This window comes from Leuciscus leuciscus (genome assembly GCF_965113295.1).
Source record: "Leuciscus leuciscus genome assembly, chromosome: 5".
NCBI lineage: Eukaryota > Metazoa > Chordata > Actinopteri > Cypriniformes > Leuciscidae > Leuciscus > Leuciscus leuciscus.
In genome coordinates, this window is record NC_138729.1 from 19,194,286 (window position 1) to 19,221,724 (window position 27,439).

The 27,439-nt window shown below is 36.3% G+C and overlaps 2 protein-coding genes and 1 long non-coding RNA gene across 10 annotated transcripts; 1 reads left to right on the forward strand and 2 right to left on the reverse strand.

The window, feature by feature from the left end:
• Positions 1 to 2,208: 2,208 nt before the first annotated feature.
• Positions 2,209 to 4,751, reverse strand: LOC309499877. Its single transcript, XR_014206387.1, has 4 exons — positions 4,269 to 4,751; positions 3,425 to 3,877; positions 3,238 to 3,341; positions 2,209 to 2,995 (listed from the first exon to the last, which is right to left on the reverse strand). It is a non-coding gene; the product is annotated as an uncharacterized lncRNA (long non-coding RNA).
• A 3,206-nt stretch (positions 4,752 to 7,957) lies between these two features.
• fam47e (family with sequence similarity 47 member E) lies at positions 7,958 to 15,503 on the forward strand. 2 transcript variants are annotated; one of them, XM_082168691.1, is made up of 8 exons: positions 7,959 to 12,254; positions 13,263 to 13,638; positions 14,128 to 14,285; positions 14,476 to 14,653; positions 14,734 to 14,913; positions 14,997 to 15,092; positions 15,215 to 15,292; positions 15,402 to 15,503. In XM_082168691.1, exons 1-8 carry the CDS (start codon positions 12,211 to 12,213, stop codon positions 15,486 to 15,488), a joined length of 1,197 nt encoding a protein of 398 aa, XP_082024817.1. In that variant the 5' UTR covers positions 7,959 to 12,210; the 3' UTR covers positions 15,489 to 15,503. The 2 variants fall into 2 exon arrangements, with proteins under 2 accessions (XP_082024818.1, XP_082024817.1); XM_082168692.1 differs by lacking the exon at positions 15,402 to 15,503 and having other exon boundaries at positions 7,958 to 12,254; positions 15,179 to 15,349.
• On the reverse strand, positions 13,703 to 27,439 carry LOC309498138 (coiled-coil domain-containing protein 158-like). 7 transcript variants are annotated; one of them, XM_082168677.1, is made up of 15 exons: positions 27,191 to 27,438; positions 26,287 to 26,563; positions 23,700 to 23,891; positions 23,293 to 23,461; positions 21,935 to 22,087; positions 20,844 to 20,956; positions 18,958 to 19,116; positions 18,749 to 18,841; positions 18,540 to 18,638; positions 18,316 to 18,449; positions 18,111 to 18,173; positions 17,837 to 17,895; positions 17,584 to 17,730; positions 17,311 to 17,408; positions 13,703 to 14,217 (listed from the first exon to the last, which is right to left on the reverse strand). In XM_082168677.1, the coding sequence occupies exons 3-14, from the start codon at positions 23,844 to 23,846 to the stop codon at positions 17,356 to 17,358; spliced, it is 1,389 nt and encodes a 462-aa protein (XP_082024803.1). In that variant the 5' UTR covers positions 23,847 to 23,891; positions 26,287 to 26,563; positions 27,191 to 27,438; the 3' UTR covers positions 13,703 to 14,217; positions 17,311 to 17,355. The 7 variants fall into 7 exon arrangements, with proteins under 7 accessions (XP_082024803.1, XP_082024802.1, XP_082024799.1 ...); XM_082168676.1 differs by having other exon boundaries at positions 23,700 to 23,941; XM_082168673.1 differs by having other exon boundaries at positions 17,317 to 17,408; positions 23,700 to 26,563.

Here is a 27,439-nt window from a genome sequence, read left to right on the forward strand (position 1 = left end):
ATATGGGGAGGGGGGGTGGGATCTTTTTCACAGAATCATGCACTGTGAAAAAGTTGCTGCAAGTGACATTTTTAAGCACAATCAACTTGGATATTTAAGTCATTTTTTACTTAAATCACATTAAACTGACTTTCATAACTTATTTTCACGAGTTAAAGCAATGTAAAAACATATGTTGTCTAACTTATTGATCACGTCATATTTTACAGTGTGGAAATAGCCAGACTTGGTCACAAGAATTAACTATTTTAAACTAAACGAAAGAAAGTTTAACCCTTTGCTGCTCTATGGTCATTTTTGACCACAAAAATATTATGTTTCTGTCTGAATACTCCTGTGCATGGTGTGTGTGTGTGTGTGTCAATGATGACGCAAACTGCATTCAGTTGCATCCTGTTGAGTTCAGGGAAAGGAAGGGTTTGAGAGGGTTATGCAAACATTTCCTAATTAACCATCTTAAACATGTCTTATTTATTTGTTTAGTGTTGTTTCGCTCTACATGTTCAAAAATGAACACACATAAAGAATAACAAATACATCACAAAAGCACAACATGCCTCACGAGCTGAATGGAAGTTTCCTTTTACATTCGAAAGAATGAAAAGTCTTTTGTTAGTCAGTATTCCTTGCATGTTGACTAGACAAAACCTTTATCTAAAACCTCTTTTATAAAAGATATCCTGCTGAGAAGTAGCAAGCAAAGCCTTTTCATATCTTAACTGTTTAACTGGAACGGATAAGTCACTAAATGTGTGCAAATTTGCATTATGATGTTGTAAAATTTGAACAGGGACACAGTGCAACCACATTTCTTTACTTCATAAATCTGATTTGAAGAGAGGATAGTGAATTATATATCTGTCCACCTTTTTCCCTCTGCCATATATTGCACTATTTCTTTGATATTTGTTGCAATGTAGTACACATCATTTTAAAACTGCTCTTTTGCTTAACCCACTTGCGGGAGAAGCTCAAAGCGTTTTCCCCACCGACCTGAAATGAGCAAATATGTGAATAATACAACTATTCAGAAAATACAAAGGTCTTTTATGTGAAGGTTTGAATATGTTATGGATTATGGCAAAACATCATTTTCTGTATATCCCCTTTGATGAAGATACAGAACTTGTGATTGTTGGTCTCTGGCACAACAGTTCAGACGTCACGTTCTCTGGTTGCCCCTCCCTTCACAAATATGCATTTATTCAGTATATTACTGCTGCAATTCTGCTTATGGAGAAAGGCAGGACAAGTTTGAACAACAGGGAGAGAACAGCAGTTTAATAGTAATTCTTCATAAACCGGATTTTAAAGCAGGATGCGTGTAGTCAACCTTAGTTTAAAAAAAAAGCTATTGCTTCACTTTAAAGGTACACTAGCCTATGTAACACAATACATCATCAATCCTTCTTCCAAAAAAAGTTTTTTGTTTTTTAGTTTTTTTGTCTTACTCTGATTCACTATAGTAGATGTATTACTGGGCTGGCAACTTTTGAGTTCTGCTTCGAGTGAGAATTGTGTGTATGTTGTGTATGTGTGTGTCTGTCTGTGTGTGTGTGTGTGTGTGTGTGTGGGGGGGGGGGTTAACCTTTAATAATTAAAGGTAATTATTAAAGGTTCACTGTAATAAAAAAAAAGCTTGCTTTCTTACATTTTTATGTAGGCCTTTAGCCTACAATCAACTTGGCTGTGCAAGTCATTTCAACTTAAATTACATTAAACTGACTTAAAAAATGTGTTCAATCTCGTATAACTTAAAGAAAAAAGTTTAAAATTACTTAACCTATTTTGATGAGTTGGAATAATGTAAAAACATATGTCATGACTTATTGTGACCATTTTTACAGTGTTAGTAACACTGTTAGACTTTTCAAGGGTTTTTTACAGTAACTTACTGGCAACACTGTTGCCAGTAAGTTACTGTAATTAAGAGTTACAGTACCAAACCGTATTTCAGTTTTGTGTAATACAGTGCATTACTGTAAAAACGAAGCTAATCAGTACAGTGCATTACTGTAAAAACTAAGCTAATCAGTACACTACTGTAATTATTTTTATTTGTACTAAATATAAATTAGATTTGATAATTTTGATATATGATTAATTTTATTTTTATCCTACATAAGTACTACTTTCATACAAACCAATTAGACAAAGTTATCACAAAATACCATTTTTTTATTTAAAACATTTCATATATATCACAAAATAAACATGCCAATGCTGGAAATGATGTGTGAAATTTTTACACATTAATGGGTAAGTTTAGAGACAACATTTTTTGTGTTAATTTTAACTCATTCATTGTGTTAATGATTTTAACAAAGTAAATATGTCAGAGAGGTTAGCACAAAGATGTGTAAACGTGTTAAATTAACACATTATGTGCTGTCCTTCACTGCAAACATTTTTGAAAACATACATAAAATCATAAACAAAACATTAGCATTTGACTAAATGAATGTAGAGTCATTGGTTGTTTAGCTTATACAAGTATTATAATGAAATATCAACCATTACATTCATAAAACTGCAGAATATAAATACATTTTTAAGCATTCAAAAAGGAAATGTCCAAAACAGGACAAAACACAGTTCTTTTCACAATACAAGACACATAACCCCACCTTAAAAATAATTTCACTTATTTCCAAAAATGTGTTGGATTCATGTACACTGGTGGCCAAAAGAAGTATTTAAGTGGCGTAATGTTTTTGAAAGAAGTCTCTTTGATGCTCAAGAAACATTTATTATTATTATCAATGTCTGACTGTCTACTCCATCTTTTCTACAGCATAGGAGTAAAAGTCATCATCAAAATAATCTTTAAAAAGCCAACACAATGTTTTTGTCCACCTTTGTGAATAAATGAACTTCTCCAAAGATTGGTTCCTGTTCAGAACTTGATTGACAACATCAGAGTGTTCCCTGGTCTGCATGCGTGCCCACAAACACAAATGTACTCAGTCCTTCAGAGGAGATCCCGGTTCCAACACTATATGAGAGAGAGAGAGAGAGAGAGAGAGAGAGAGAGAGAGAGAGAGAGAGAGAGAGAGAGAGAGAGAGAGAGAGAGAGAGAGAATATTAGTGTCACATTATTTTTAACCTCCTTTTTTGTTAATTTGTATTATTATTTTCACAAAAACTTAAGAATATATATTTGTAAACAGCTTTTGTCAATAAATAGCATACAAAAGAACTAAATTAAATTATGCCAGATTAAATTTTAATACTTACAAATCCTAAATTCTGTCCAAAAATGCTGAGATGCATAGAAAGAAGTTGAACGACTGAAATAGATGATTTTAGCCCATTTCAGCTTGTCTGCAGTGAAGGAGTACCTGTTTGAGACAAATACACAGTAAGATACATGCAAGAAATCACTGTGTGATGATCGTTCTCCTTCCTACAGTAGTTAACCCACCTGTGCGCTGATATTAGGACCTTCCTAGTCAGGTGGAACTGCAATGGTAGAGTCGCTGGCTAATAAAATATAAAAATAATGCAAAAATATAAACTTAAGTTTAGAATGCTAGATTTGGTCTTAGTGAGAGTTTTACTGCAGTGCTTACCTGGATACATTTAATCTGGTGAGACTGAACAAAGACAATGGTCCATCTTCTGATTGGTTCATTTGCTGTGTAATAAAGTTAGACATAATGCAAAGGTCACTTATTTGATATAAAGTTAGCCAATTTTATAGAGATTTTATAAGATATTGTTAGCTACCTAGTCTGCACCAGTGGCTCAAAAGCAATTTTCACATAGTGTATGCTAATCATTTCAGCAAACTTTTCAAAATATATCACAAATGGGCTGGCCTACCTCTGGAATCTTGCTAAGTCACTGGCGCGAATTGGCGCTTTGTTGCAGTTGCCTTTAAACACAAAAATGGAAGTAAATATTAAATTCCATAAAAATAAAAAATAAACTATAATATGGTATAGTTTGCAAACTAATGCTAAAACTATAAAGGTTCTCATCAGTAGGCCAACATTAAGATATAAACAGAATTTCACATTAGTTTATTCACATTTATTGTTAATGTAAACGCGTTGCTCGTTGGCATATTTTAACTCGACAATTCAATAATCTAACAAAGTGTGTAAAATGAAACGTTAGCTCAGTTTACCATGGTAAAGTTCGTTACCGCCATGTTGACGACGAGTAACGTTAGGCTAACGTTAACGTTATAACATACGTTAAACTGGGCACAATCCTGTCAACATACACAGAATGTTTTTTTTTTTTTTTTTTTTTTTTTTTACCTTGCTTGCTGATCTCTCTCTCTCGGTGAAGTGAATTCCGTCTCTTCCCCGGGCCAGACACGAACGTCGCGATCCAACAAAAGACAGACCCCATTACCTACACTGGATGTCTGTCTGACGCGACACGACAAATCCCAGACAGTGTAGTGATGCGCCGCGGCCGTTATATTTCAGACGTAGTCCGATACGAGTCCAAGCGCTCGCACTAGTTCTTACAAGGGATAAACAGGTTTGCATTTAAAGGTCCGGTCGCTTCAATGTGTCCAATATAGACAGCCTCTGGCTATTATAGCGTTGTAGACACGTGGTGTAAGGCAAAAATTAGGAAATAAAAAGCACGGTGGAATGGTGCCAGCCAGAGAGGCAGTTACGTCAAATACAGTAGTATACAGCAAATTTAAAAAATACAGTAAGTCTCTGTATGTGGTGTTAGACGTCACAGAAAATTCCCTTGATGCAATTGGAATCACAGTTATTTACTGTAAAGAGAAATAGCAGTATAATACTGGGGGATTTAAAGTAAATAACTGTAGAAATTACAGAAAAGTCTAACAGTGAATAACTGATTTGTAGGCAACTGCATATACTGTAAGGCAGTTTTTATTATAGTAATACAATTATAATAACGAGTACAAATATAATGAATAGGCCTATGTAATATAGTGCTTTTTTTTCTTCAAAATGCTATTCTTTAGAAAAATGTTTCCCCACTAACTATACAGTTTCAGAATGGCTTTTCTGAGGTAAATGGACATAACATTATGAGAGATATTGTTTACAAGCTGTTTTATCTGCGGTTCTTTCAACATACCATCTGATGTCCATTTATGTTTATTTTGTAGGCCTACTGTAAGTAAGAGGAAGAGATGATCGGTTCACGTGCCGTATTAAGAGCGCCAAAACTGTATTGTTTGAATTTCGTAATAAAACTTACAAAATTTGAAATCTGAGACTTTGTTTCATATCAAAAGTAAACTAATCTAATTCATGTTTTTCACTGAGAGAAAATATGGGCATGTGGCGGGAGAACAAATTCAATTGCGTGACAGTCTCAAGCTGAATGCGTGAGAGTTGACAGCCCTGTACGTGTTTATATTTTAGACCTATGGGATGGAAATTGCAAAATACGTCATATCCAAAAACAGAGAAAAAGTTGCTCCAACTACTTTTACGCGTGTAACAGTGGAAATGCAACAAAAACTCAAGCCTAACATGAATAAAAACACCTTTTACTAACCTACTGCACAATATTTTATTGAAAGTAAAGTCCATCAAATGCAATGAACTAATCATCTAATAAGATTAAATATCAAGTATATGAGTAATATGTGTTCTTTTATCAATTTCCCGGGCTTGTTTTGTTTGTTCCAGGGATTGCTGAACAGGCCAATAAGAGACTATTAACTACTATTATTCCTACTAATTATACTAATATCCAATTAAAACATGTACAAACTGATCAGAGATCAGGTAAAACCCAGACACTTGTTCAATGGTTCGCCACCGGGGGGTTGTTCGCCATTGTTTTGGCGAGATAATCGTCCACTAGCGGTAAACCATTGAAATTTAGAAACGTTTCGAAACAGTAATGACGTAGCGAAGCCTCGTTTACTGAAATCCTATGACTTTGACAGTTTGATACACCCTCAGAACTACTGATTTGAAACAAAAGATTTGTAAAGGTTTCGAAGCTTCACGAAGCAGTGTTTCGAAATAGCCCATCACTAGCTAAATCTCGAACCTCCGGGGGAACACCCGTTTTTTGTGTTTTAAAAAAACCCGCCAAACAGAGGAGAGTCTGCTGGCAAAAAGAGAACGTGACAGAGCTCGTAATAAAACAAGAATCAACATTGGCTTGGCTTTTTCAGAGCGAGAACGGATTTGAAATGTAAAAGCAATGATGAGATGCCGTTTTTATTACTCAACAGATTAGTAAGGTATTTTATTGAACAGATAAATTGCAATGTGTAAATCTCTAACAGATTTCATTAAAGCGTTATCTATTTTGAAGGGTCATATTCAATCACGCTGAGCCGAAACACAACCAAAACAATGTTCATCTGCAAAATGCTAATCCTAAACATACACACGAACAAAAACAGACAACACAATCTCATGGCATTTCTTAATTACTTTACATTTCTTTGACGAATTGGTGGCTAGTTGAAATGTATTTGTATGATCTTCTTACACCCCAGTGAGGTCAAAAGTTAAGGGGTAGAGTTAGAGGATGACCTTCATGTTTCACAATGTACAAATTCATTCAAAACAGCCACTTTGTAAAATAGTCATGCTTTCCATGCAGTGAAATCGGGTTGAAACATTCTTTAAAATATCTTCTTCAGACTTCAGATTTGGAATGAAATGAAGGTCAGTAAATGATGACACAATTTAGATTTTTTTTTTTCAACTATCCCTTTAACCTGCACAGTAATCCCTGCGTAATGTGACTGATTTATCTTACAGTCTGGCTTGTTTGTGTTAAAAAAAGGGTGTACTTTGTATAATCCCATATTAATTACGCATGAAGGGTGGAAAATTGCATGCAAATGAGAAAGTGGGCATCTGACAGCATATGTGTCGGGAAAACAAATATAAAAGCTGTGGTTCAACCAGTTCCTTAACTCAAATCATTTGGTTTGTAAATAATAAGGAAACCTATTATGCAAACGTGTAATTCAATCTACCATAAAACACTAGTATCCTTACCTGTGTCGTTCATGTATTATCTTTCTCATTGTGTTATCAGTGTTTAAAAGTTCAATTGGTTTTCTACAAACAAATACACCACATAAAACACTATTTGAAGTCTCATCAATCACTTGATGCACGAGTTTGCTTGGGAGTCAGTGTGGAAATGCAGCTCAGGATGGTACAATGTGTTTGTTTCACTCCCGAAAGCCTCTTGGCACCGATGGGCAGTTGCAGATCACGGTTAAGGAATGACTGTGGGAGTATAGTGAGAAGAGCCAGACCTTTTCAGGAGATGTGATTGATGTTGCCTAAGGCCATTAAGTACAATGGGAAGAAAAGAATGGTGAATTTATATTTGTGAGATTCTACAGCTCACAGAGGACACAAACGCCCCTTTTAAGAACACCGTTTAATTGCGGGTCATTTAAGCTTGTCACACAAAAAATGAGAAATATGAGGAAAAGAGATGGTTAAAAACAGAACACAGAAACTAATTTCAGAGAGAAACAATTTCACTAAGTGTTGTAATTAATTATTCCATACATGCATAATATATCAATAAAATGGGCTTAAAAATATAGGCCTATTAGATTGTTTTGTTCTTTGTTTAAGTAGTCAATCTCTCATGGCTGAGAGAAGTTACACAACTACAACAAACCATTGTTTAAATATAAGGAGTGACAGGATTTGGAAGAAGGAGTGAATATGTACTTTCCAAAGATCAGCACTGAAAAAAATGCAAGTAGAAAAAAGTGGTGCAGAAACAATTTTTCAGTCAAAATTGCTAGTAAATTAATTCCACAAAGAAAGTAGAACAAATAGCATTTTCTTTCAAATGCAATCCAATAATTGTTTTATTTAAAACTTTTTTTGCATTGAGTGTTTTTACATTTTTATAAAGAAAAGAATTCCACTGTAAAAAATGTAATGATCAATAAGTAATTATATGTTTTTACATTACTTCAACTCATCAAAATAAGTCACCATTTTTAAAGGGTTAGTTTAAATGAAAAATGAAAATTCTGTCAGTAATTACTCACCCTCATGTTGTTCCAACCCCGTAAGACCTTCGTTCGTCTTCGGGACACAAATTAAGATATTTTTGATGAAATCTGAGAGCTGATCACTCCTCCATAGGCTGCTAGGTGACCGAAACTTGCTGGCCCAGAAAAGTTATTAAAGAGTTCACGTAGTGTTTTAGCGCAGCGCGTCTGTGTTATACGTCATCACGCATCACACACATGACCAGCGTCGGCCAATAGTGAGCCTACGTGGTGACGTATAACACAGACGCGCTGCGCTAAAACACTACGTGAACCAACTAGAGGCCCAGAGAGAAGGAAATTAATTGTGGAATAAAGTCGTTGTTTTTGCGCACAAAAAGTATTCTCGTCGCTTGATATACTTAAGATTGAGCCACTGTAGTCACTTGGACTATATTAACGATCTCTTTAATAACTTTTCTGGGCCAGCAAGTTTCGGTCACCTAGCAGCCTATGGAGAAGTGATCAGCTCTCAGATTTCATCAAAAATATCTTAATTTGTGTTCCGAAGACGAACGAAGGTCTTACGCGGTTGGAACAACATGAGGGAGAGTAATTACTGACAGAATTTTCATTTTTGGGTGAACTAACCCTTTAACTTTGTTATAAGTAATATGAGATTCAACTCTTTTTTCCAGTGTAATGTAATTTAAGTTGAAATGACTTGCACAGACAAGTTGATTTTACATACAAATTTAAGGCAGATTTTTTTATTTATTTTTTTACAGTCAGTGACTGATTTTATGAAGAACATTTTTGAATCCTCCCAAGAGGAGAGGTGCATGTTTTGGGAAGCTGAATGTTCTTACAGTAATTCCGCTACCTTGAATGTCTGGAAAATGTACAAGTACATTTTTAGGAGGATCTTTTGTTTTTTTTACTATAAACAAAAAAGGGTTTTGTTTGTTCCGAACTTTAATGTTTCCTTTCTTTGTCACTGTCGACTGCCAACCTAAGCTCCCCTGATGATTTGTGTCATCCTGTTACTCTGTCCTTCAAGTCTGTTTGCACGTATTATTAGATTGAGTGTTTTTAATTTCAGCCAAAGTGTAGTCAAATCTAAACTAATAATAATAATAAATGTTTCTTGAGCACAAAATCAGCATATTAGAATGATTTCTGAAGGATCATGTGACCCTGAAGACTGGAGTAATGATGCTGAAAATACAGCTTTACCCTCACAGGAATAAATTATACAATATATAAAAACTGTTATTTTAAATTGTTATAATATTACAGTTTTTACTGTATTTTTGGTCAAATAAATGCCACCTCGGCGAGCATAAGGCTTTTTGCAAGTGAAATTCTCTACATATTCTATTGCCGTTTGGCATTTATTCTATATTTGCTGTCCATTTCACGGACAGACCATCAAAGGGAGCATTCCTTTTGTCTCAAAACTTACATAAGGCATTTGTCCTTTGTGGGAAGCTGGACCTCCCCAGATTCTGGCACATCACATGCTCTGATAAATACTTATCATAGGTTTGGCTCTGAGGAAATTCCATTGCCCCTATGGGGCGGCCCACTTCCACCTGTCTCAGCAGCAGCACTGAACCCTGGGGAAAACACTCTGTAAACAATTACCAGCTCTCTTCTGTGTTTTCTGTTCGGATCATTTCTCCTGAGTCTGTGCTAATGAAGGAAACTTCCCACTCAGGAGAAAATTCTCACGTACAGTCAAATTCCTGATTTGCTGCTCCAGCATCTCTTTGTTTTTAAAGGCGTTTTACACAATTTTACTCATTTGACTTTGTAACGAAAAACTTTGGGGTCAAGGCTGCATTTATTTGTTCAGTAAAAAACAGTAATAGTTTGAAAATATTATTGCAATTTAAAACATCTGTTTTCTATTTTAATATATTTTAGAATGTAATTTATTCCTTTGACGGCAAAGCTAATTTTCAGCATCATTACTCCAGTCTTCAGTGTCACATGATCCTTCAGAAATCATTATAATATGCTGATTTGATTTGTTTTGGCAGCAATGCCATAGAAGACCCATTTTTTGGTTCCCAAAAAGAACTTTTTGTGGAAAAGTTAAAAGAATCATTATCTTTTTCTTAGTGTGAAGAATATGTATACCTTTTCCCACTATAAAGAAACTTTTGTGCAATGGAAAGGGTTCTTCATGGATTGTGGTGTACATAATTATTTTGCTGTTTATTTCACATGAGATAATTTAAGGAATCAGTTGACAGGTTGAAGGCGTGCATGACAAAACAGACGAATAAACCGTGAAGTCAAAGGGATCTAATGTTCAACTCCTTGCTGGCTGTGAAGGAGTCACCGGGCTACACCCTCAAAACACACACGGATTCCTGGGAGCAGTCACGCCACCATGTTAATTCTGAACAGTCTGTGAAGTTTGTTCTACTGTAAATGTGTGCAGAACAAATACTCTGCATTTAAATTCACTTTGTTTACTCTTACAAATGTTTGAAAGAGCTCTCTGCAGGAAGCAATGCATGGAATTAGTCAACCTTATTCATTTTGGTTGGGAAGGGAAAGGGAGTTTTAATGATTACTTCCTTATCAAGTTACTGGAAGCTTGTTTTTCATATTGCTCATATTGTCATTTAAAGGTTAAAGGAAAGTTCAGGCAAAAATGAAAATTCTGTCATTATTTTGACAGACTTACTTCCAAAAGTAAGATCCAAAAACAACAAAATCTAAAAGACACATAATATCTTCTTTTGTATTCCACAAAAGTCAACGTAATTTCTGAAATATTTTTTACATTTAGTGGGATATGAGAAGCTCTACACTCTTAAAAATGATTCGAAATGGTCTTTTTTTTTTTGCTGCAGTGAACAATTTTGGGTTCCCCAAAGAAACCTCTCTGTGACAGTTCTTACAAGAACAATTTTCCACTATAAGGAACCTTATATGCAATGGAAAGGTTCCATGGATGTTCTTCATTAAACTATAGATGCCAATAAAGAAAGAGTGTGAAGTTTCACATGTGAGAAGATCCTGTGATACAGGCACAAAGAACACAGTAGGAATAAAGACTAATGAAAATTCTGCTTAAGGGCTCTGGGTTTGAGCCAGCTTTGAATCAGGTTATTCATTCTAATTTTTCTCCACTCCCTGATCACTAACTCATTCCCGTATTTCAAAGTATCAGCTGTCCCACTGCCAGAATTTAATGAGTATTTATAATAGCAGTGCTGTACTTCTCCCTTGGATCCAATGTAAAAACAAAACAAAACAAAAAAACTTCCCGAAGCTGATTAGATGAGAAAGTTTTAATCAGGATATTCTCTAAAAGGGCGTTCTCCATGGAAAGTTCAAATCACCTATTAAGAGAACATTATTGTATTGTTTCGGAATAACCCAACAGTATTTTTTTCCCCAGCTTTTCCATAAACAACATTGAGTTGAACTTCCTGAAGAACAGAACATCTTCTGCGCCTCTCCTGTCATTAACCGTCTCTTCGGATTCATTTGAACTCAGACCATTATCATGTGGCCAGTTTGAACACAGTTACTGTGAATTATTATTAACTATAATTTTGTCCGGCTCGACTGAAATGATGGATCATTGGTTTAATGATATCTGGAAAGTTGGAACAACAAAACAGAAAGTTCTGTTCTGTTCCACATCCTGTCAAGAGTAAATCATTCATGCAGGATATAGTCAAGCAAATCTCAAAGGCAAAACAAGTCTTCTCTTCCTGTTCTTTGCACGGGGCTTTGTTTTTAGGGAAATATTATAAAAGACTGATACTATAAATGATAACTAATAAATAAGTACATTGCTATAAACTCCCCAATGCTCTCATAGGATGAGCATTCAAAACTACATAAAAGAAACACAGTAAAAACAAGAAATTCAGTGATAATTAATAGATTCAAAATATAGCCACGGACGGGGGTGTTTTTTAGGAACAGACTCAGCAATTAAAATGTGTATTCTATTAATAAACGTTTGGTCAAATAGAGCTCCTATCAGCTATACATATTGCATCTGCTCTATTATCACAAAGCTCCCTCTTGTGGTTTAAACACGCCCCTCTTCATCAGAGAAGAACTACAAGTACAGAGTGCCAGTCTGCCATAGCAACCAAACCAACGCAGCTCACTCGAGTGTCCAAGTTTTACATGGTGATAATTTAATAACGTTGTGTTTGTAAACTATAAGACACATTTGGTAGAAAACGAATCGTTTTAAATAATATAGAAGCACCGAGACGAGCGAAATGTCTTTCAAAACTGGACAAGTGGAAAACATTAAGTTTCCCTGGTAAGTTGCACTCTTTGCGACAGTGACAGATACTATATTACTACTGTGACTAAAATAAATAAAAATACTAAAAATTAACTTTTTAAATGAAATACTAACTTCTAACATGACAAACTGGCAATGTATTAAGATATATTCCAGCAAGTGTTCTTCTTTTTTCCCTTTTTAGAAAATTCAAAACTTTTCTTCTGAATATTCTAGGGGTGTCACAGTAACGTTATCGTTAAATCGTAAAACAATTTGTAACAATATCGTGGATAGTGACAATCTGTATTGTATAGGCCTAGTTCACCCAAAATGAAAATTACTGTGAGAAGTTTACAGAGTTTTAGTGTCAGTACTACATTCACCTACTATTTATAATGTTGAATATAATGTATAATAATGCACCGGGGGAATATTTGTGGGTCCTCCTGATACTGCCAAATGTTTTATGTTACCAGTAAAAAGTGGGCTACATTTTAAATATATGTAGTCAGTGACAGAGTGGAAGCATATTTGTTTAAAATAATTCTGTATTTTCAGCTTCAGAATCATGAATATTTTTATTCTGGTGTCACCATTGTCCTGTGCATTGGGTTATCAGCACCAAGTCCAAGCCTATTCATTTCCACCCCCCAATGTAATACCAAATTTATCATTTTAATCAACTGTAACATTACATTTTTTGCTAACCTTTTACTATGGAGTATCGCAATAACATCGTATCGTGAGTTCAGTATTGAATCGTGAGATGAGGGTATTGTTACACCCCTAGAATATTCACTTTATAACTTAAAGTAAAGCTCTATGTAAGCTCATTGAGGAACAGCTCTTTATTTCCAACCTGCTAGGTTCAGTCCTTTCTTGCCATTTTTCCATCAAGTTGTAATTAGTACCTAAGCTTGATGAGAAAGTATTCCGTACCCTTTTATAAATACATCCTCAAATTTCAACATAAGATTTTTTGACAGAGCTCATCTGGTACTGCATAATGGGAATGACCACAACTCTTGTCTTTGTCTTCAGGTTTAAGGAACGGCTAAAGACTAAATATCTCAGGGATCTTAGGCAAAAGCAACAGTTATCAGGGGCATTAGATAGTCGCAAATGGCGTTTTTTGTCCCCGGGCCTGGATGATTTTAGAGATGGTTACCCGACAGTCAATAAAGAACTCTTCACCCAGTGTAAGAGTGGACCCTCCCCTGCGGTCTTTGGGATGCCGAACCTCCACGCTTGTTCAACAAAGTTCCCGCAGAAGAGACTAAGTAAAACTCAAGCGTGTTACTCAAAGCAGAATCCCCAGAGTCAAGCTCAGTGTGAGTTCATTGATGCTGTCGAGCACAAACTCAAACAACACCCACTGGCCCTGTATCCACATCTGGAGAGCGGTCTGACACCAGAGGTAATACCACTTTTAAAATGTTGTCGACATGACTGGACAACATGTAAATAGGCTACACTTCAAATCATGTTAAAGTTGCTGTTAGCTGTAACGAACATTTACCCTCATTTACACAAACCACAAAAAAAAAAAAAAAGAGTTAACACTGTATCAATGAGGTTTCTAGTAAGCTTCTTCTGTTTTGTAAGCAAAAAAATTGTTACGGTCTCCCATTCACCAGGATAGTTAAAAACCCAGCGATGATGACGACTTGGGCTACAATTTTATAGAAATATGGAAATGCAAAAAAGGGTCCACTGAAAGCTGTGGGAGTGTTAGGGAAACCTTTTTTTTTCCCGTTTTGTGATTCCATTTGGTGCTGCTTGTGGCGCTGAAATATCTAACAGCAGCGTTAAATATGAAAGATGATGAAGTAAAAAATAATACATTGAGGAATATTAATTGCTATGTATAATATACAAAGCCTCCAAACACCAACTTTTTCAACAGTTATTTGATCAGGTGTTGTCAGTCCTGGATCCTGATATGTGCGTGAAGGAAGAATTGTCCATAACATCTCCAACAAAGAAAATGGAACATCTAGAAGAAAACAGAGCAGAATGTGAATTCTCAACTCCAGAGACAATAAAACCGTCCATCAACATCAAGTGATTTTAATTTCCTCTTTTGTGCACGTTTCTGGTTTTGGTTCTGATCCTATTCCATTAGAATGGAACCAGTCACAATGTTAGGTTAAAAACAGTATTCCTATTTTAATTTTAATTATTTCCCGGTGGGAGACATTACAGAAGTATGTTACATATATCATAATACCATACCCTTCTTAAATTTCCCAAGGCCTCAAAAGGAGAAATGTACAGACGCCAGACCAAGAAATCCCTATAAGTGGCAGAGACTCAAAGGAACTCTGGGTGTCAAAGACGATCAGATGGCGAGTGTTAAACTCTTGCACTCCGTATCACAAGATGACAAGCAGATGATTACCAAGCTCTTCTGTGAATGGATTACTTCACTGGTAAGTAATATCTCATCATGTACACATTACGCAATAGATATTAAGCCTAAACGTTATTCCTTCTTTGAATGTTTTCTCAGGGTGGAGAGATCAGTGATCTGACAGAGTCAACCATCTTGGACCTGTTTAAGAGTGACTATGAGAAGAAACCCTCCATGACCTTACCTATTAACAAGATCTATCCTAATCAAACTATAGCAAAACTCCAGAGCTCTGTAGAGGAACATCATAAAGGCCAGAGTGTTAAGGAGTTGACTCAGGTTGGAGACATTGTTTTTGTTCTTATAATTTGTAATACTTTTTCTGATTGGATTAACAAGTCTCTTCTATGTCTGTACAACAGGCCTATAAACCCAACAGACCCCAGGCTGCCAATGATCCTCAAGCCCTGGCAGAGATCACAGGGAGTCTGGACTTTGAGGAACAGCTGAGTGAGCAGGTGACTTTTATAGCATCTACTAGGTATAAAAAGAGCAAATAATGTGACAGCTGATGATGAGGCAAACCAGCCTGATCTCTATTTAGTTGCTGGAGTTCCATTCAAATGTTCCTGTCATCTAGGATAAGGAGCTGAAGCAGATTCACGGCATTCAGGCATTCAGAGAGTTCATTATAAAAAAGGGAGTGAGAATGCCAAGGGTAATACAACAGAATAAATATTTTATGAGTTTAAATTCAAATCATATTTCATATACTTTGACAAATTAATTATTTAATAATCAAGTATTTTATTCATGTCCTTGTGTAGTTTCTCAGTGCTATATTCTCTGAGGATGAACAGAAGAACAGGATCAGAGGCTCCACATCATCATCTACAGGGAGAGCTGTGCATTAAACTCTTTAAATATTCCCTTATGTTGTTTTATTGAACATTACTTCACACATTCATGCATTAGCTGCTAAATGCAGTTCTCCCAACTACAATTTTTTTTTTTAGATTAAAAGGAACATTTTACCCCCAAGCCAGATTTCAAACTAGGGCGTATTTGGCATGGCTCTCTCTTCCTCTAGTTTTCTTTATTCATTCATAAAACTTTCACTGAAAAACAAATACTGTGTTCTCAGCTTCCCGGTGGGACTTACAAGGGCTTTCTAAGAAATTTCTGCTCTTATGCATTCTGCCATGCTAAACAGCTGCTAAGGTAGAATTGGTAAGTAATATTTTGTAGGCTGGCCTAGCAAAGGGTCAATTGTTATTAGGCGTGTTCGACCTCATGCGGCGCCGCACAGACCAGTGCAGTGCATCGCGGTTAGAAACGGCTAAGACCGAGAGAGCAGTCATCTGGCTCAGTCGGTTTAGTTTCTCAAGAGTGGCTGTGTGAGCTCTTGATGACAACACAGCCATTTCACAATAGGCTAGATTCACTGATAACAACAATGACGTGCGCTTTGTGTTTTTTCAGACACCTTCAGTTCCACTAATGCTAACAAATCTTGTTTTTATAACAGTAAAAATTTAATCTTAATGTTATTTTGTGTCATGTTAATTAAAATGAAAGTAATTTAATTATTACAGACCTCACTTTATTGGTATTTTAAATAATGTAGGCTTATCTTGAACTTTTTTTTTTTTTTTTTACATACAGGTGTTGTATTAAAGGGTTAGTTCACCCAAAAATGTAAATTCTGTCATTAATTATTCGCCCTCATGTCATTCCAAACGATAAGACTTTCGTTCATCTTTGAACACAAATGAAGATCTTTTTGACGAAATCTGAGACATTTCTGTCCCTCCATTGACAGCAACGCAACTGACACTTTGACGCTTCAAAAAGTTCATAAAGTGATAGTAAAACTAATCCATATGAATTGAATGGTTTAGTCCAAGTTTTCTAAAAAGACACAATTTATATGATGAACAGATTTAATTTAGGCTTTTATTCACATATAAACATTCATCAACTCACACATCAGTTGTGGTAAACGGAAGCTCAAGCATGTTCGCTTGACGTGCGAGAACCAATGAGGTTCATTCTCTTGTTACACAGAATGTTTGAGCTTCTGCAAGAACCAATGAGGTTCATTCTCGCGGTCAAGCAGGTTCGGTTGAGCTTCTGTTTATGTTCGCTAATCAATGTTTGTGAATAAAAGTCTAAATTAAATCTGTTCATCATATAAAGAGATCAAGTCTCTTCAGAAAACTTGTGACTAAACCTCTCAATTCATATGGATTAGTTTTACGATCACTTTATTGACTTTGAAGTGTCAAAGTGCCAATTGCGTTGCTGTCAATGGAGGGACAGAAAGCTCTCAGATTTCATCAAAAAGATCTTCATTTGTGTTCGAAGATGAACGAAAGTCTTATCGTTTGGAATGACATGAGGGTGAATAATTAATGACAGAATTAAAATTTTTGGGAGAACTATCCCTTTAAGCAGCACATAACCTACCAAATGAAAAGTGTTTCCATTTGCTACATTTAAAATTCAAACATCTGTTTATCTGACAAATATCTAATCCACTTTATTTGCGATAAAGCAAACACAGTGTAAGCATCACTTTGGGAAGCTGAAAGTATCTGACTTGATAGTTGAGTTTTCAACTTCTCCCCCAACTTTAAGCAGCAAATCTCACTGATCAGTAAGGCCAGCCACAGTCAAAGTCAAGCACACCTCTTGAGACTATAAAACAAAAAACAAAAATAGTGTCATTCTGACCATCACCCTTCAGTTGAAGATCCTTCAGTAAGTTCTACGGTCTGTTCAGATCTTTTTCCGCGATCCCTGTCCTTTGAGCTCATCTTGATTGTTGGCAGCTGATAAAAGACCAATAAACTTCCAGTTTTATAACCAAATAATCACTCACTGTGATTTACAACATGCAGTAAAATAATTAAATCATTGGCACTGTTAAATAAATCCTGTGTCGGGTAACACTTATCTGTTTAATTTTCATAAAACGACTCTAATTGTGTTTGACGTGTAGCTTACATATCTGATTAGCGTTGGAAGGGGGCCAATAGTTTCTGTCAGCGGGAAGATCAGAAGTGAGGAGAAGGTGCACAGGAGACCTGCATCCAGCCGCACGAGTAGAGCGGGAATAGCACATCTGGCCCGCTCTTGAGCGTACTGCATTATCTGTCAAACAAGAGACATTTGATTATATTTATGTATTTTTCCAAATGAGCAAAGATCATTAATCAGTTTTTCCATCATTGATCAAAGTAGTGGCACAAAGACTCACTGTCAGCTAATAAAGGGCTGTTGCAATCCTGCTTATAAGGTTCAACACTTCTGAGCTCACTGCAAAGCACACATGCAACACAAGCAGCACATGCATTAAATGTGTCTCAGAGAGAGTGGAGAACAAGCATAAATCACTGCAGAGAAGCACTTAAATGTTACAAAACATCTTAACTGAGGAAAAGGCACTTTACTGGGCATCAAACATCTGTGCATGTGTGGTTAGAAGGCATGAAACTTCTTGTAGTTAACGTGTGTGTGTACTTTCCTCATACCCGTAACTGGTTATTCTCCCAAATGGCCCTGTGGTACATCCAGCATCTTTAGTTTCTGTTGGTCTGCAATGAAAATGGTAAATAAGACTTGAGTGATTCACGAAACTCTACTTGTATGCAATTTCCTCAACTCCTCCATTCCCTGATGCCGTGGTCTTCCCTTAGGTGTTTTCCTCTATAATGGCCTTTTATGAATGAGACTCACTGTCTAGATGTGTGGTCTTCTTCGGGTATCCTCCTGAAGCTCGTACTAGTGTGTGGTCCTTGCTCTTCAACAATCCCGCCACGCAGAGCTCTTACAGCTCTCTTCAGCTCAACAATGGGGTCACACACTCTCACCTGGAAAGATTCCAAAGGCAAATCTGTTCCAGCACATCCTGTCAGTTCAGATATTTGAGTGTGTGTGTAGTTAGCAAGGCTTTTTCATACCTCCATTAGGCCATTAACGTTCTGCTGAGCGAGGGGAAGATGGGTACGACTGCTGACTGGAGATCTGGGGACGTTACGCCAGTTCTGGCTTTGCAATTCCTGACCAAAAACATACACATAGAAATAGCATAACAGCAAAAGAATAGTAACGTTTGACCAGAAGATGAAATCAAATAATTACTACTACAGTAAATTTGTCTGTGTTTTACCTTTAACTCTAAAGCATGATGCAGTTTCAGCCTCATAAGCTCCTGTTCCTGCTTCTGAATAAAGTCTTGACATTCAGCCAAACTGTTAGACATCTGTAGAATATACATTATGTTTCAATTGTTTACAATGTCAGTCATCTGCTCTATTATCTGACAGTCATACTGTTGTATTTGGAATAAGCCTGTTTAACAAGACGACTGTCAGACACCTTGAATAAAGCTGCTTCCAGTCTCTCTGCTTTGCCTTTGAGTTCTCGCTCTTGTGAACACATAGTCTCCACTTCTGACTCCAGTCTTCTCCTGCTCTCCCTCTCTGACACTAGCTCTTGAGTCTGTCTCTTAACCAGCAATGCCTGACGATGCTTCTCCTATGACACACAAACACTCATTTATATGTACATATGCACAAAAGGAAAACATACATAAACAGAAAAAAGCTGCTCTTTGGACTATGCAAAAATACTTTGTAAAAGAGATTATCTAGGTTAATATTTGTTCTTGTATTCAAGAAAAGTGCTGCAATAGTCATCTACTAAACCCCAAAAGGATTTTTGCAAGGTTTATGGCTGGAAAACATATCAGTCTTACATTGTAGTTATACAATTTTAACTTATTTCACAATACTGTGCAATCTGTGATTCTAAGTAGCATAACTAGTAACTAACTCCCAATGAGGAGTGAAACAATTTCCTAAATGCAACAAAGAACATTCTAATATTTCCAACTTAGTTTCAGCCGTATAATCCTGCAATTCAACATACAACTGAAGTCATAATTTTACAAACAACTTGCAGAATCTAAAGTGTTAATAGTAAAAAAGAGGAAATAATACAAGTTACATCCCGTTCAAAAAGCTTATATCCCCAGCTCATAATTCATCATGTTTCCTTGAGCACCATTGAGTGTTTGCAGCTTTTGTAATATTTGTGTATGAGTTCCTCAATTGTCCTCAGTGTGAAAAGATGGATTTCAAAATCATAGTCACAGCTGGAAATGGTTCAAAGATGCAGAAGATGTTGGAAAACCAAAGAATGCACAGGACCTTGAGGATTTGTGCATTTACAGTTTAATAACAGTTTAGTTTAACTCAGGATAAATAAGGGACTCATGAACAACTATCACAAGACATCATCCATGTTATAAGAATTAAACTTATGAACTGGTTTATTTGTGTCAATTCAGTGTCTTAGGGACTATATGTAAACATCTGTTATAAGATACAGCTTATGTAGGTCAGTACCACATACAAAAATTTAAATAAATTGTATGATCCCTCTTATTATTTTTTTTTACTTAATTATTAACATTTTGCTGATTCTGCAGAGTGTATGTAAACTTATGACTACGCCTGTAGAACAAATACAAAAAAAGCGATTAGCCTGGAAACTGTCTCTCTGAGATGATTCCATTTCATTTCAAACAAGCATACCAGAGCAAGTTACACCGACATTCAGGCCATATTTCCCACTGTCTTTCTCCTATAAATATTTCATGCATATTAGTGGTGGGAAAGGGGTATCCCTGACAGTGCTTTGTGAAAACAGAAAAGTGCTCGTCAGTCAATAAAAATGATTTCCCCTGGTTTCAAGCTTAAGGAGAATGTTTCAGTTTCACTTACAAGATAAATAATAAAGTACCATTTTTAGAATACAGACCCCATGAGGTTGAAAGCCCCAGTTAATTTACAGTGTTTTGACACATCTGAGGCCATACCTTCCCTTCAAGTGTTGTTAATTATTTGGAAAATACATAAATATACACCTTTTTTTTGGTCTGAAAATGATCAAATCATGAATTATGATAACATTATTACCTATATACTTACTTAGATCATAGGTCTTAAACCCTGCTCCTGGAGGCCCACTGTCTAGCAAAGTTTCTCACCAACCCTAATAAAACTCACCTGAATCAGCTAAAGCTCTTGAAAATCACAAGCTGAAGCAGGGCAGTGGGACTTCACAAGCAGGGCTGAAAACCTCTAACTTAGATATACCTGGACCTGGACACCTTCTATTTTAACATTACATATACACACTAATTAGAAACAGGGAGTTACTGTGAGAAACAGAAATTTCTTGTTAGTGATGCATTTCACCATCTTGAGCTTCTCGATGGTCTCTTCCAGCAACTGAATTCGGCTTTGCAGAAAATCAATCTGCTCTCTTTTAGCAGTGATCTGTTTCTGCATCCCGAGAGCAACCCTGAGACCTGAAATACATATAAAACACATTCCAATCAGTTCAACCACAGTAAATACCAAGAATGAAACTCAGAATAATTCCCTGTCCTGTCTGAAAGAGGAATATTATGTACGATGCATTACTGAGGTATCGCCCTATTTGAGAATTGTTTCTCAGGTTATGTCAGCTGTATCACGTTCACAAGAGAATAACTTGGACTATATTGTTAATGTATTGTCTGCATTTCAAAAGACACTTTGTCCAGAGAACCAATGAACAGAAACTTACGTCATATGAGACCATTTTCCCATTCTGTCTCTCTCACAATTGAATGGGACAAAATGAAACAATGGAGGGTTACAGAGGTCAGACCTAAGAAATCATAGCTACATTATGTAACAGCCCCCACAACCACTGCACACAGCGAGAACAAAAATGTTCTTTAACAATGTCTCAATACACGGACGCCAAACAGCTGAAAACATTGTAAAAATGTTAAAATGCATACTTTGTGCGGATTAAGTGATGGAAAAGTACATAGTGGAATAACAGCAGGAGTGCACGGAGTAGATCTATAATCTCAGTATGCCGTCTTCCTGCCATTATCCAAAATGCAAAACAACAAAACCACGGCCTCACACTGGCTCTCTGTAAAGAATGTAAATGAATCCAGTAACGCAGGGTTTGGTCTTCCGCCTTTTATTTTATATACACTTGACCTCGGTCTGGTTTTTCCTGAGGTAACACTGTGAAAACATCCTCACTTTAAATATCAGCAGTGTTATGAATTGGTACGGATGCCTATATTTGTATTTGAGTGTATTAGGATTTTTTTTTCTCAAAGCTTTGATCTCTGAAAAACTCAGGGGCCAGTCCTGTGAGGTTACTGAGGGCGAATTGTGGATCATTGTTCATTTTAAATGTCTTTTTTTCCCCTTCCTACCTGTAGCCTTAAAAATGATTTATTAAAACAAACAAACAAAAAGTATTTTGTGTGTGTATGTACCATGACCATCAGCTCCCTCCAAGGTTCTCAACCAACTGTTGGCCTGGGTCAGTTCTGCCCGCACGGTCTTCAGCTGAGTCCTGAGGTTAAGGCTCTGTTGTTCCAGCTCACTGGTCTTCCTGCCAAATAGCTCTATAAAAGCTTCCTGCCCCTCTGATTAATGGGGAACAATATCAAAAATGTCAAGGTGATCCAACTGTGATATAATAATGAAAACAAAAATCTCATTAAAAGAAAGAAATGCTTCAAATGAAATGTTAAAGGACATGGCCATAATCTTTTATTAACATTTCTAAGAAAATATTAATTACCATTCATAAGCTTGCGTGGCCGGTAAGATTCTTTTTAATGTTTTTGAAAAGTCTCTTAAGCTCACCCGGCTACATTTATTTCACTATTAAATACAATAAAACAGTAATATTGTGAAATATTATTATAATTTAAAATGAATTTTTTTTATTTAATATTTAAAAATGTAATTTATCCCTTTGATGCCAAAGCTGAATTTTCAGCATCATTACTCAAGTCTTCAGTGCTTCAGAAATCATTTTAATATGCTGATTTGATGCTCAAGAAACATTTATTATTGTTGTTATAAATGTTTAACACAGTTGTGCTGCCTAATATTTTGTGGAAAAATTGTTTTTCCAGGATATTTTTTTCTTCGATGAAAAGAAAGTTCCAAAGAACAGAATTATCCTTGCTGAATACATTTTTTTTTTTTTTTTTTTACCATTAAAAACTTTTAAACAGTATTATATTATATGACAAAACTGTTTTACTGCACATTAATATCTGGAAAAACTGTTGACTGGCAAATTATGTATTTCAAACAGACAAAAACATAAACCAAGAAATGACATCATACAGAGGTCAATATCTCTTAAAATATCAGATAATTTGAGCTTTTTAAATAAGGCAAGGTTCAGGTTTTAAAACATATTCCCCAAAAACCTTTATGAATATTTTATGATATTTGTAAAAAATAAATAAAAATTACCTCTGTAAATATATTTAAAAACCTGGAAATAATAATTGAGATGTGTACACTCATGTATTCAAGGTGTAGTTATGTTCTTAATTTAGATTTGATTGTTACACAATATTAAATTTAGACTTTTCTTAAAATCACTTAACTTTTCTTTTCGTGAATAATATGAATCCTACTATATGTCATTGACCCAGATGTCACTTGGTTAGAATTTTTGCTTCTGCCAAACCAATGCATGCAATAACAATACGGTACAATAAAAGCAAGAATTAAGCATTCAAATAGTTTATAGGGACAATGTACATTGAACAGTGTTTATAGTTGGTCTGCAGTTTGTGATAGCATTCAGATGAATCAGTGTCTGTACCTTTCAGCTGGGTAAGCTGCATACGCTGCACTTCCAGCTCGTCGGTCATCTGCTGTTTCTCGAAAGTAAGCTGATCAACACTGCAGGTCTTTTCTGAGAGCGCAGCCTGCTGACAGGCCTTCTCTCCCGCCATTGTGCTGAGTCTGAGCTCTGCCTGTCTCAATGCAGCCTGTTAAAACCAACCGCAATATGAATGTCAAGCAAGGGCTAATTATGAGAAGAAGTGCAATATAAAATAATTGCTATTTAGCTACATAGCTCTTCTTGTTCTAGCCATTCATTATCAATAATGCCCATGAATGGGGTCATTTAATCTATAACCGGTTTATCCTCTGAACAAAAAACAACCTAATAGCTAAGGCATCCTAAATTGTGTAGTAGTTGAATTCTACCCCAAATTTCCCCACCTTCAGTTGTTGGTTCTCTCCTCTGAGCTGCTCGATCTGGTTAGTTAAATATCGTTGCATGTCCACAGTGCAGCTGTGCTCCGAGATGAACTGCATGGCACTTTCCAGTCCTGCACTCATCATCCGGTCACCTGCCTCTGTCCTCATGACCTCCAGCAGACCCTGAACCTCTTCCAGCGGGACATGGACCTGCTGCGGATATACCACTGCTTCAACAACACCGGCAGATGCCTTCTCTCCAACTGAATCATGTATAACAACACTGAGACATAAGCACTGGAAAAGCCTCAAAACTGCCTGCATTCTCTGAAGAACATATGGTTCTCAACCGGTGGGTCGCAGCAGGCCTGTTTTGAAAGGCTTTCAGACATCAGGAAAAAGACTATTTAAGTTTTAAAAGGGAGGAGAAACACTTCCCACATCTTTTGTCAAAGGCTGTGTGTGTCCTATCAGACTCTATGCTATTTCTGTGCAAATTCATGTTTATGTTAATTTCGCGGTAAAATTAACAAATTTGTTTTATTTTAAGGAGCTTTTTGTCAACTTTGGTACTGTGTTTGGTTGGCACAGTGCTGTAAACAATATGAGTATAGATGATGTCGCCTTGTGTCAGCAGTCGTTTGTCAAGGTTGTTGCTTAGAAATGTAGACAAAGAAGATGTGGAGTAAATGGAACTGTGAGCCTTCTTTGCATCATTTTGAACTCAATGCATGTGGTACATCCTTTAATATAAGATGCAATTGCAGTTATTCCTGTTGGAGTCTGAGGCTGGTACAGGCTGTGCCGAACTGCAGTCGATCTGCCTCTCTCTTGGCTTGCTAAAGCTGCTTTCTAATCAATTCTGTCTCACTGCGCAGACCTGGCAGCTCGACCAGACTCATGCTGTTCTGTCTCTGCCAACAACTCAAAAGTGTCATAAACACAGTCTGAAAAAGCAATTCTTTAAAATGAGTTCGTTTAAATGATCTTAAATGTCCAGCAAGTTCTTTTTCTGTTGAAAACAGAAACCGAGAGAAAAAGAACATTTTGAGAAACATTGTCAACATTTAGAGAAAAAATAATAATGACACTGTATTCTAAAATATGATTTTTTGAATGTTTTTGAAAGAAGTCTCTTAGGCTGCATTTATTTGATCATAACTACAGTAATATTCTGAAATTTATAACAACTGTTTTGGATTTTTCGTTAAATATATTTTAAATTGTCATTTATTCCTGTGATGGCAAAGCTGAATTTTCAGCATCATTTCTCCAGTCTTCAGTGTCACACGATCCTTCAGATATCCTTCTAATATGCTGATTTGCTGTTATTATTTGTGGAAACCATGGTACTTTTTTTCAGGATTTTTTTTTCCATCAATTTATTTGAAATTCAAACCTTTTGTAATATTATAATTGTCTTTACTGTCACTTTTGATCAATTAAATGCATACTTGCTGATAAGTTTAATTCAAAGATAAAAAGATCCTTACTTACCAAAAACATTTAAACAGAAATGTACACTTTTCAACAGGCGATTTCTACAAAGCCAGTTTTCAATGAAAGCTTTTGCTTTGGTGTGACTAAATACCTCTGATCAAGACCACTGAATTGCACCTTTAGCTGTTGATGAGATATTTCTTAAAGCTGAAAGTGTGTCATTTTTGGCCCTATAGTGTTGCAAAAATAAACACTGGCTACTTCATAAATCACATACTTCCCAATATAAAGTTTGAAAAACAGTATGTGATAAAAGTAGCATGTCCGAATACACAGTACTCATAAGAGAGTAGGCAAAAAGTACCCGGATTACCTACTTCTTCTAAAGTGTGCTTACGATGGACACTTTACTATCCCATGAGGCCATGGGAGAGGATTTGTGAACGGCAGTGACATGACGCAACTGGTCGGTCACGTGATAAGGGCAACATAGGGAATGTAGTACATCCAGATTACATTCATACTATATAGAACATACCTTTTTAGTGGTCGGAAGTAGTTACTTATTCAAAATAAGTACCTACTCAAGAGAGTATGCGATTTCGGAAGCAGCCAATGTTTCCAAACAAGTTTCTTGAACACTCCCCAGCTGCCATTGGTCAGGCAAACAGATAGCCCTGCCCCAAATCTCACGCCATTGGTTAAACCAATGTTGTGGCATTTGGGCTAGCCAGGACGCTCAAACAAACAGATTAATGATTTGATAGTGCCACAAATACACAGCATTTATAAACTTCAGGTCAGTATGTATCTGACAGTTGTTATTAAAAACCTTAAACTGCAAACAAAAAACAAACATCTTGAGCTGCCTACACTACTGTTTATTACTAAAAGCTGGCCGAGTTGTGTACGTAATTGGGCTGAGAGGTCTCTCACGGCCTGGGACTGAGCCAACTGCTCCTCCACTGAACTGACCAGCAGCCAACTCGATTACGTTCCATAAAACCCTTCTCTCATTGTAGACTACAGCCAAATCCAGCATATGAAGGCTATAAAGCATAGTCAGGATGCATCAGTCAGACAGTGCTAACGTGAAAACATCCCACATCCCACTGTTCTGCAGTTTTGGTGTAAACACAAAAAGGGCTTGGAACACTCGTCTCATTACCTAAAATTCATACATCCGTTGTTTCTCTGACTCCAGCTCACTTTTCTTGCTCTGGTGTAAACAGGCTTGACTTGCAGCTTATTCTAACTTTTCTAGCAAAGAACAAAACCATTTTAATCAAAAAGTGACAGAAGGAAAAGCAGCTGGAAGGATATTTGTATGATGAGATTGAGAACTTGCTGTAATAACTTCACCAGAAGCTGCACTCTGTAAACACCAAAGTTTCTCAGTCAATATCGCCACCCTCTGGTCAGGACTGGTAATGCGTTGCTCTTGTCTGTAACAGAATAACATGTATTGATGGATCACATACAGCATTACCTTAGATGAACCTTAAACTCAATTGAACATAGAAAGTCAAACGCACAGGGCCTTAAAGAATTAAAAATAATATGTTTAAAAGTAATGCTGCCTTCACGTGCCATCAGAATGATCGTAAATATACCAGTTTCCTAGTTAAAACGCTCTCTTAAGTCGCAATTTGAATGCGATAAGCTCGTAATCACGACTTCAGAAGTGGGAACTGGGAAGTAAGACATTTCCGATAGCACGTGAAAGCGGCATAAGTGTATAATCCATCTAACGTTATTATTATATCTACATTATCACTATCATCATTCACTGCAGCACTTTTTTGAAGCATTTCAATAATGTCCATCCCGTACCGTATAACAATTTCTGTAGTTTTGTTGTTTTATCATAACCCATGTTAAAACTAGTTTTATGACCACATATTTGTTATAAAGTAGAATAAACGCATGTTAGCTAAATATAAAAACAAAAAAACCCGTGGCGTTGTATTCTCTGCGCTTATTATTTTAGCTGACCGTCAGCCAGTCAGTTATTTAACGTTACATACTACTCACATAACGTTGTACGACCATATTAACCTGGTCAAACTCACTCAGTATGGAAGAAGTTTGTTCTGGAGAAATAACCATAGGAAATGACACGCCGAAACGCTTCCGGTGGTGCACAGGTGCTTTAGTCATGTTTATCAGCTTTATTTTTGATAGCTAGAAAACATCCTGTAAAACTGCGATATTCTCCACAAATAAATTGGGAGTAAAACAAGTTTCAGGTAAATTTATTTTCTTTTTACTTTGTTTGCACGTGCACCGAGATTTAACGAAAGCTACCTAACTTGCTAGCT